The sequence below is a fragment of the Atta colombica genome, unplaced genomic scaffold (assembly GCF_001594045.1).
Source record: "Atta colombica isolate Treedump-2 unplaced genomic scaffold, Acol1.0 scaffold51, whole genome shotgun sequence".
Lineage (NCBI taxonomy): Eukaryota > Metazoa > Arthropoda > Insecta > Hymenoptera > Formicidae > Atta > Atta colombica.
In genome coordinates this window covers 1,739,190-1,749,974 of record NW_017259541.1, presented here as the reverse complement: position 1 = coordinate 1,749,974, position 10,785 = coordinate 1,739,190, and the positions used below count along the sequence as shown (strand labels likewise).

The following is a 10,785-nucleotide window of genomic DNA, read 5'->3' as shown; positions in this document are numbered from 1 at the left end:
TATATATGTATTATATATATATTATATTATTATGTAATATTATATATACGAGTATAACAGTATGTAATGATTATTGATATATAATTATCCAAGATATCTGCTGAATTCTTGAAAGTGACTTAATAGAGAATGCATTATTTGCTTGCCAATTGTGTAATTACGTAAAAAAATCAATATATATCTTTGTTTTTCTTACATATAATATAATATCTAGTATGTAAATAATTCTCTCCGTTAAGCCTCACCATTAAGAATTTGTTAAAAGTTTAAATTAATTAGCGAGATACTAACTTGTTAACAGATTATACGCGACTCGCATACAGTAACTACGAAATATGAAAATTATAATTAATATATGTAATCAATGAAATAATGATATAGCGCAAGAATCGACCTGTATCTAATCGATATACGTAGGGATGGAGCGAAATCAGTTCAGAATTAGTCAGAGATACGCAGTAAGATTTGTACATCGACTTGGCATTCAGGACAAACTATGTAGATTGATTTCTATCGCGCGTTATGCGAATCTATTCTATTTGAAGATATTGATTTGACGTTGCATAAAGTCCTGTTACGTATCGGATTTTTTCGTCTTACGAAATTATTGAATTTAGATATTTACAATAGTCGGCGAATTGATTTTGCCGTTATGTACAAAACTTAGCAACTGTTTACGCGGAGTGCCGGGAACTCCGTTTTACTGTTTATATTGTAACACTTTAAAGACTCCTGTTGCCTTGCTGCAATATCGTATCAAATTAAATGCAAGAATTATCACATCAAATGCAAGAAATCATATGAATTCTTACATCACCGAAAACTGTTGTCTTAAAAAGACAAAAGACTGTCGTTTTAAAAAGAGATTCATACGATTTTTCATTTTCATAATTTTAAATTGTTATACATATAATGAATAAAAATTGTGTTACAATATCTATGTAATTGATTTTTTAATATAATAGCAGCAGAGGGCGCGCGAGCTTTAATCACACGTATTCTTAATGATATGCAACATTACAACAATAATATTTAAGAGGATTTATCAATTTTTAATTTGTACTTTCGAGCAAAGGATATATTTATCAGCTTCCTGATATTTTTACGATACTGTTGCGAATTCTCCGGTAGAGTAAAGTTAGATCTACACTACTCCCGAAAAGAAACGTACTTCAGTTATAATTTTTAAATAAGAATGCGAATACGAGCGTGAGGATGTGAGAGAACTTTTAATTTAGTCGTTGGCTGTGAAGATTTAATAAAATTGTTCGCGAACGTATAGAGTATAGATATTAGGAGAATAAATTCTTAGGACAATGTTCAAATAGCATTGTATTTATCAAATATGTATCGATTCGCGAATTAATTCTTCGAAATAAGTATGGTGTTTCGCGAAGAGATTGTTCTGAGATAAATTGTAACGATCTGCGCTATGGTGAGCGGAATCGCAAGATGAACCTATTGTGCTCCTCAGTATATTCGTGTTCGTGAATCCGATGTATAATGTGTAATCGTACCGCATACATGCAATGAGTATAACAACGTTGTGATACCATGTACCACACTTTGCAATGTTTAATAAAGTATTTGTAAAAACATATGCAAGGTCTATTCTATTCTTTCACCATTATTTCGGGAAGGCTAAAAACATGTTTAAAAACATATATTTATTTGTTACTCAAGAAAGTTTTCATAATTGTATTTTGTAATCTTGATAAAATTTGTTATATATATGTATATGTTATGCAGTCTTTCCTCACATAACTTGGATTAATATCTTCCTCCATTTGTTGGCTATTAAAAATAATTTCATTTATGAAAAAATATTTTGGAAATAAATAGAGAACGATATCTAATAATCAGTGTCTATCTATAGAATATTTAAAACGTATCTATAAAATCAAGGAGCTTTAATGTGGGGGGGGGAGGGAATAATCATGATATTAAATCTATTCTCTAAATCTTCGTATTACTTGTCCCTCAAATTTATTATCGAGCATGTTAATAAACAAAACAGTTACAGTTTATATGAGCGATAGTGAAGAACTAATCAATTAACTAACCGTTAACATACTTATTTTTTATTTCACAGAATTTATTTATTGCTCTTTATAGTTTTGCTTTTTATAATTATCCACAAGATAATTGAATAAACAGGTAACTGAAACAAAAAATAAGCATGTTGCATTATGGACGCATCCTCGAAAAATGTAAGGGTGCTAAAATGAACAAGGTATCAAACTGTTCATTGATAAACGATTATTTACCGCTAGGCCCGCCCAATCAAGCAATTAACGAAGGCAAGATTATTGCCGCAAATAAAGAGATATCATATAAATGACATGGAAGAGGCATTCCATTGTTATGATATATACTTACGAAAGCGCTCAAGATTAATCTGATCAATTTTTCTAAGACTCTGATCAAAACAAATCCCTCTAAGAGAGTAGAGATACGTGAACAAGTACGCTTCTGATGAGAATTGGGATAGAAAGCAGAAAAAGAAAATCTGGAAATGTTTCAGTCACATGAGTTTTATAAAGATTAGAGAATATGCAAATTATCAAGCCCAAACTATTCTGGATGATCATAAAGAAAATGCGTATGGCAATGTATCCATTTCTGATCAATCTCGGTCAAATATCCAATTGCAAAAGGTGAAATAGAAACAGTGAAATTTGCTACCAATGTGGATCTATCAAACGCGAACAAGTGGAAGCTGCAATTAGATGAATTAACAAAATTTACCATCCTTCCTTAGGTAAATTGAGATAATAATATGTTTATCCATGTCATAATATCTTAGAGATGAACACCATATAGTTATATATAAAGGTATAATTTAAACTAATTTATACAATAATAATAATTCGTTATAATAATAATTCTTATAATTCATCGTAAAATCATATCATTTGATATAACATAATTTTCAGTTGAAAAGAGTGTATTTAGAATTGATTGAGATTCAATTTATATTGTCTTTAGGTACCCGACTACAGAACGCCTGGTCATCAAGAGAATAATAATTTAATTCTGTTCCGTCATTTCAATATCGAACTGGACAGCGAATGATTCGCGATATCATACTAAGATGTGATATATTCGCTTTGTGCGCAAGTCAGTTATTTAAGGGATAATTGATGGCCAGATTTAGATATTCTGCATAAAAATAATGTTCCGATATACAAATCCCATCGGAAACCAAGCGATATCATGAATAAACGTCAGTTGTGTGCATTGGATGCATGCGATCGGTGCAATAATGTTGCGTAGAATGTTGGCCCGTTTACTATCAGACAATATGAGTTGGCGATAGAATGTTATGAATGGAACAATTAGATACAAAAATTCAAATCAATCATATTGACGGTGCAGTTTTCATGGAAGTTGGCATACGAGACTAAAATCTCAAATCCGCAAATGTTCCATCTCATCAAGGACTGCTTGAAGCAAATAATGGTACACAATTACTTGATACTCGAATTTTTTAAAGACAAAGGTATGAAAATACAATCTGATAACCAGTTCAAGAAGGAGAAAACGCATTATTGCAAAGTGTGTTCCTCATTTTTAATATACCATGCAATATATTATATTACATAATATATATTTAAATTATTTAAACTATTTAGGAAACAAATTTTTATTCTTTGCAAACTGAAGTGTTTAATATATTGTTGCAAAGAGGAAGAGAAGGAAGAGAAGAAATTTATGGTGTATTGCATAGATTGCACATTGAAGAAATTTCCTTCGTTGAAAGGATTTGATTGCTGGAAGAAGTATAAAGAAATTAATGAAAATTTAGGATAATTTTACATGCTGTTAATTACTGGTATCACTATATCGTTAGATGTTGAATTATTAAACTTCATAGTCTTTTTAATTCTAAATTTGAAAACTGTTGACATCTGTATTGTGAATTCAACACCAAGTATTATAAAGAGTATAATGCTATACATTTTATTTTATTTTTCATATTTTAACGCTGTCACAAATATGAGTGCCAAAGGAATAGAACAAATATGATCCACTTTGCAAGTATTATTGCACATTTCATAATGAAATGACTGAAGTTGTAATACTATTTGTTGTAATATTTAGCATTAAACTAAGGATGAACTAAGAAAGGACTAAGCTGATACATATCGAACTTTCGATAAAATTCGTTAAACATGTGTAATTTAGTAAGTACAAATTGAAATTGGATTGAAAGTCTATCAGTAAAATTTACTAAACTTTAGATTAACATGGAAACACTTGGATATTTACTACACAACTTTTTCGATATGATTACTAATTACAAAGATTAAGATAAAAAGGAAGAAATTTTTATTAAAGATATCTTTATTAAAGAAATTATATAAGCATGAAGAATCGCTTGTCCTCAATTAATTCTTGTTAGAAAAATAAGACGAACTGTCGTGTGCAAAATTATTCAAATGATATATATTTTATTTTAGTTTGCAAAGATTGCAATTGATAGCAAGATTGAAGAAACGATTTTAATTAGTAAGGATATTCTTAGAATAATCTCTTTTCATATAATGTGTTGCACGTTATACTAATAAAACTTATAATTTCTTGTTGTCCGAAATTTAACCCCCGGTATAGATTTTTTAATCAAAGTTTAATTTTCAAATTAATTTTTTTTACAAAAATTACTTATTAAAATCAATGACGCAAATCAAAGTCAAGCAAAAGTTAACAAGAAAAGGGCGTAACAAGTTGTTATCATGATTTCCTTGTTTTCTCAGGAAATAATTTCCTGAAATAATTCTTATTTTAATGCCAGGCGTTATTTGAAGGCATTTCTTATTGTATTTTATAAAAAAATAAATGCATAAATATTTATTAATAAAATAACTAATATATTTTACCAAATATAAATATCTGAATTACTTAACTCTTTACGATTTCTCTCACAATAAGTATATCCATAACGCGAAGCACTGTTCTATGTCCAAATATTTAAATTGAATTTTTAACAATTCCCCTAGATAGCAAAATGTTTGCGGTCTTCTAGCAGACTGTCAACAGATTCGAGTAGAAAATGACGGCAGTCTGCCATCAATTGTGTCCGCATTAGGCTTGTGTTCTGTTAATATCGTCTGTCGATGTAATGTGCAAATTGTTGGCAAAAACTGAGCAGATCCTGCCAACATTATCTGACGCTTATAGATTCTGTTACATTTTTTCTAGAAGTCTGTCAACAGTACATCTAATTCTATTATGTACATCTAATTCTGTTATTATTTTGTTGGCATAATGTATAGCAGACATTTAAAAAATCTACTTTCTACAGACTTAATTGGATACCTGGGTACAATATGAGACAAGAAACCAGATGTATGTCAGAATATCTTCCTTTTTTTCATACGTCTCTTGCAAAAATGTGAAATCAGTACATTTTTGCTACAAGTATATAAGTATAAATTGAAGAAAGAAATAAACTTTTTCACTATATATATTTTAATGTACTTAGATTTTGCTAAAAATACGTAATCTCTGAAACCTTTTTTTATCTATAACAGTAAGAAGTTTTACATTCATTATCGTTTCTACTAAACCGGTTAAACCCTCTCACGTGTATCCTGATGTGATATAATTTTAATACATGAATAGATTTTATTGCATACTCTACTGAAAAAAATCACAATTGCATGATGAAATCATGTAATTAAAATGTAAATCATGTAACAGATTATTCCAAATCAGTACATGATTTTTTAAAAGTAATTTGAAAAGTCACATGATATATTCTTTTTTCTTCCATTTCTATTATTCTTTAAAATTCTTTAAAATTCAATAAAATCACACGATAGATGAAATTATTTCTAATATCATGTGATTTTTCAAATTGCGTCAAAAAATTGCGTTTAAAAAATTACGTACGACTTGATACAATCCGTTATGTGATATACATGTTTTAATTACATGATTTCATCGTGTAACAATGAGACATGATATTTTTTCAATAAGACAGTCCTTTGAAAAAATATAACCTCATTAGATCATTTTATTTCTATCATTCATTATATCTTAATGAAGCCTACTGTTCAAAATTTGTAGATTTTTATAGAAAATAATACAATATCGACTGGACGTCGAATTTACAATAGTTTTACAGTTTTGTAACGGTTTTATGATTGCTGAGATAGGACTATTCCTCTAGATCTAAAATTCTATAATCCAATCAGCGCGAAGAAAATTTACAATAGTTACAAATAAATATTCTGCTGAATACAATCATTATTTCGAAAAAAAAAACTCATTTAAGGCCGGTTGTTCCATCTTTTGGTAAATTTTATCTATTGCGTAAGTAGCAAGATTATCCAATCACATACGCGAATTATCGGATTTACCTCACAGGTAAATCTGATAATTCACAAGGTAAAATTTTTACCAAAAGGTGAAACAACCGGCCCTTATTTCCTTTGTTCCTTAAAACAATACTATGTGTGATCAGTGTGTTTATCTATAATATAAAGATCAACAGAATATTAAAAATGTATCTATAAATCAAATAGCTTTGTTGTGGAAGAAATGTTTATATTATTGAATCTATATTGAATCTGTATTTGCATCAGTTTGTCCCTCAACTTTCAAATCACATATCGAATATGTTAATAAACAAAGCGGTCATAGTTTCGTGTATGCGATAACGGAGAACTAACTAGCTGTTAGCATACTTATTTCGCCAAGAGTCTGTAGTACTTCATATATTCTTTATCATTTTTTTGTTTAATTATTCATCTAGACGGTAATCGATATAAGCATCTGAATGGATGCCTCAAGAATTCTCAAGATATATAAAGATAAAGGATTGAACGAGGTGCCAAAATGTTCGTTAGTAAGCAATTGTTCGCCGCCGTACCCGTACAATGAACTATTAACGAAGGAACAATTGTCACCGCCGATACAACGCTATTATATCAACAGCAAAGAGCAAGCAGTCCTTTCGAAGTTACAAGAGGTTTGTATGGTGTATCCAATTGTCGTGATACATGGCCTCACAACAACGCATGAGATTGATCTAAATGTTTTTTCGACTGAAAGTCTACTCAAGGCAAATCCAAATATGCCAATCGATGTGCACAAACAAATAAAGTATTCTTCTGATGAGAATTGGGATACAAAGCAGAAAACGAAGATCTGGAAGTGCTTCAGCCACAAAAGTACTTCGACAATTAAAAACTATGCGCAGTATCAAGCCCAAATTTTCCTAGATGATGATGTAGAAAATGTGCTTGCTAACATACCTACTTCCAGCAGTTCCGGTCAAGTGACCAAGGATAAAGAGAAACAAACAGTACAATTCGCTACCAATGTAGATTTATCAGACGTGGAAATATGGAAACCGCAGTTACATCAGTTAACGAAGTTACCACCCTTTCTCAATGTTAAATGTACTGATAATATGCTTACATATGTGGGCTGTGATATCTTAGGGGTGAATACCATACAGTTATATATGAAGGTATAGTTCAAATTTGATGTAGGATGCGGTCGAGTTGCCGCTACGAATGCTTTGAAGCATTTGATTGACCAATCAGAAGAAAGAATGTTACTAATTGACCAATCAAAAAATGCTTCGAACATTAATAGCGGCAACTCGACCGCATCTATAATTTTAAGTTGGAACAGTGTATTGAAAAGTGCTGATGCGTTTAATTTATACATATGTGTAATTGTCTTTAGGTACCCGGATGCAGAACGACTGGTCATCAAGAGAATAATAATTTCTGTTCTGTCAACATTAATATCGGACCAGGCGACTGCGAATGGTTTGCTGTATCATACGAATACTGGGGTGTAATACATTCGCTTTGTGCGCAAGTGGGCGTCAATTACTTAAGTGACAGTTGGTGGCCACCGAATTTGAATGTTCTATATAAAAATAATGTCCCAGTATACAGATTTCTTCAAAAACCGGGTGATATCGTGTGGGTGAACGTCGGTTGTGTGCATTGGGTGCAAGCAATTGGCTCGTGCAATAATATCGCATGGAATGTTGGCCCGTTTACTGCCAGACAATATGAGTTGGCGATAGAACGTTACGAATGGAACAAGTTACACAAATTCAAATCACTCGTACCGATGGTGCAACTTTCATGGAGGTTAGCATGCGAAACTAAGATCTTAAATCCGCAACTGTTCCATCTAATCAAGGACTGCTTGAAGCAAACAATGATACACAATTACTTGATACTCGAATTTTTAAAAGGCAAAAATGTGGAAGTGCAACACGATAACAAACTCAGGAAACAAGCGCATTATTGCAGAGATTGCGAAGTACGTTTCTCATTTTCAATATATCATGCAATATATATTACATAGTACATATTTAAGTTATTTAGCATTAAAAATAATTTTTTAATTCTCTGTAGGCCGAGGTGTTCAACATATTATTCTGTAAGGCGAAAAATAAGGATATATTTATGATATATTGCATACATTGCACGCTAATGCAATCCTTGTCATTGAAGAAATTTTACTGTTTGCAAAAATATCATATGGAAGAATTAACGGAGATTTATGATAAATTTATCCACTGTTGATTCTTAACATCACATATCACTTCCTTATGATCGTCGTTTATACATTTGCATCTGCCGCAGATGTAAATTAGCCAATCTTATTAATATTTCATAAATGATAATTCTTCTTACAAGTCCTTTTTTAGACACGCTACAGTAGTGAGAATGAGCAGCGTCTTTTTTTTTATGTCAGCATAGAATTTCGCATTATTTTTCATGCTTAATTCTAAATTCGAGAATTGTATTGTAAATTCAGAACCAAGCAAGTCTCCTATTATGAACAATAAAATGTTGCATCCTCTATTTTATTTGTTTTCATATAACGTTATCACATAATAGATATGAGTGGCAAAAAAATAGAACAAGGAGCACGATTTACTTTATGAAACAGATAACATTTATAAATCGTGCTCCTTATTCTACTTTTTTGCTACTCATATTTGTTATGTGTGTGTGTGTGTGTGTGTGTATATATATATATATACATACACATAAAACAAATATGAATGGCAAAAAATGAAACAAGTAGCACGATTTACTTTATAAATGTCTGCTTCATAATAGACATTTCACTATTGATAAGACGCTTTATTCACAAAAATTAAGATAAAGAGAGAAATCTTTATTTAAAACAGGACTTGAATCGATAAATTTCGGTACAGATAACGGTCCGAGTTAAATCCAATTTTTGTTTCCAGTTTTTTTATCGTAACGGTTACTGAGATCGTTTGGATTTTGGTCCAAATCGTTTTCAATTTCGATAATTATACACCTGTAATGATTATCGTTATCGCTGGAATTAAAAGAACTGGAACTGACACCGAAATCGAAAGTTGAGTAACCTCGAATCCTAATCGATCCGAAATTTTATTCTGAAATGTAATTTCGGTCCGAGTCCTTGCTTAAAGATATGAAAAATTATATAAGCAGAAATGAAGAGAATCGCCTGTATTCAATTAAGACAAACTGCCATATGTAAAATTACTCAAATTGTTTATACTTTTTTACGTAAATCGATAATAAAATTTAAGAAAAGATTTTAATTTGCAAGGATCTTAAAATAATCTTTTTTAATACAATGTGTATTACACGTTATATTGATGAAACTTATGATTTTTTGTTGTCGAAATTTAACTCCCGAAGGACAAATTTTAATTAAGTTTAATTTTCAAATCAATCATTTGACAAAAATTGCTTATTAAAATCGATAATCTTTAAGCAAGAGTTAAAACGAAATAAAGGGCGTAACAAGTTGTTCATGATTTCCTATTATTTTCCGTAATATTATTTTCTATAATTTTCATCTATTCTAATATCAAGCGATTATTTGAAAGTATATTCTTTATTGCATCTTATAAACTCTATAAATGTTTCTTAATGACTTAATAATATTATCTTATTGAATTATTTGACATTTCACGGCTTTTCTCATAGTATCAGTAACGCAGAACATTGACCCATGTCCAGGTATTATAAAATCTGCGAGATCTATTATACGAGAACGCATAACGGATTGAGTTTTTAACAATTCTGGTGTGCCAAGCGATTTCCAGATATGCGGATCTAAAATATCTTCCTCTTTTTCAAACAAGTCTCCTGTAAAAGCGTATAAATAGTATAACAAGTATATAATAAATTGAGAAAAATCTTTTATTCATATATTAAATTTTATTAAAATGCGCCAATGATCTCTGAAACTTGTCCGCATACCCGTAATAGCTATAAGCTTTGCTTTCCCATCCATTGTCGTATTTACTAAGACAGTGACATCTTCCTTCGTATGTCCTGGCGTGGCTATAACACTAACATCTGAACAGAGCTTATAACCCTCTGAAAAAATATAACTTTCTTTGTAACGACTGTGTTCCTATCAATTCATTATACCTCAACAAGCTTACTGTCTGAAATCAGATTTTCGTAAAATATAGTATGACATTGAACAGTTAAACCCACAATGTGTTGTGCCTTTGTGAACAGATTATTGTTTCCTATGTGATCGGAATGACTGTGAGTACAAACAACGTAATCAATGTCCTTTGGTTCAATATTATACTGTGCGAGTGCTAAAAAAAGACATTATGTATTATCCATAAAAATCCAAAAAATTTACTTTAAAAAATTTACTATAAAAAAAGAGAAATAAAAATAATTATATTTTTCAACATCAATTGGAAATAGAATCAATTATATCTCTTTTTTTTAAATAAAAAGATAGATAAAACTATAAAGTAAATGGTGGGAGTTC

At 30.4% G+C, this 10,785-nt stretch overlaps 2 protein-coding genes and 1 pseudogene across 4 annotated transcripts in view; 2 read left to right on the top strand and 1 right to left on the bottom strand.

The window, feature by feature from the left end:
• The first annotated feature begins 2,179 nt into the window (after positions 1 to 2,179).
• LOC108691721 lies at positions 2,180 to 3,813 on the top strand (annotated as a pseudogene).
• Positions 3,814 to 6,784: 2,971 nt separating this feature from the next.
• Positions 6,785 to 8,561, top strand: LOC108691743 (histone demethylase UTY-like). The gene is made up of 3 exons (XM_018199620.1): positions 6,785 to 7,480; positions 7,702 to 8,295; positions 8,391 to 8,561. Exons 1-3 carry the CDS (start codon positions 6,785 to 6,787, stop codon positions 8,559 to 8,561), a joined length of 1,461 nt encoding a protein of 486 aa, XP_018055109.1.
• A 1,305-nt stretch (positions 8,562 to 9,866) lies between these two features.
• Positions 9,867 to 10,785, bottom strand: part of LOC108691736 (metallo-beta-lactamase domain-containing protein 1) — a 2,558-nt gene continuing 1,639 nt past the window's right edge. For all 3 annotated transcript variants that reach the window (XM_018199611.1, XM_018199612.1, XM_018199613.1), the window contains exons 3-5: positions 10,439 to 10,603; positions 10,251 to 10,370; positions 9,867 to 10,136 (exon numbers count right to left, since the gene is read on the bottom strand). In XM_018199611.1, coding sequence (XP_018055100.1) covers positions 9,937 to 10,136; positions 10,251 to 10,370; positions 10,439 to 10,603 — 485 coding nt within the window. In that variant the 3' untranslated portion in view covers positions 9,867 to 9,936. The remainder of the gene's footprint in view (positions 10,137 to 10,250; positions 10,371 to 10,438; positions 10,604 to 10,785) is intronic.

Bases quoted from the DNA above. Each gene is read 5' to 3' on its own strand.
- LOC108691743 (XM_018199620.1), top strand. From the start codon at position 6,785: ATGGATGCCTCAAGAATTCTCAAGATATATAAAGATAAAGGATTGAAC. The intron at 7,481-7,701 runs GTATAGTTCAAA...AATTGTCTTTAG, and splicing joins CCATACAGTTATATATGAAG to GTACCCGGATGCAGAACGAC. The intron at 8,296-8,390 runs GTACGTTTCTCA...AATTCTCTGTAG, and splicing joins ATTATTGCAGAGATTGCGAA to GCCGAGGTGTTCAACATATT.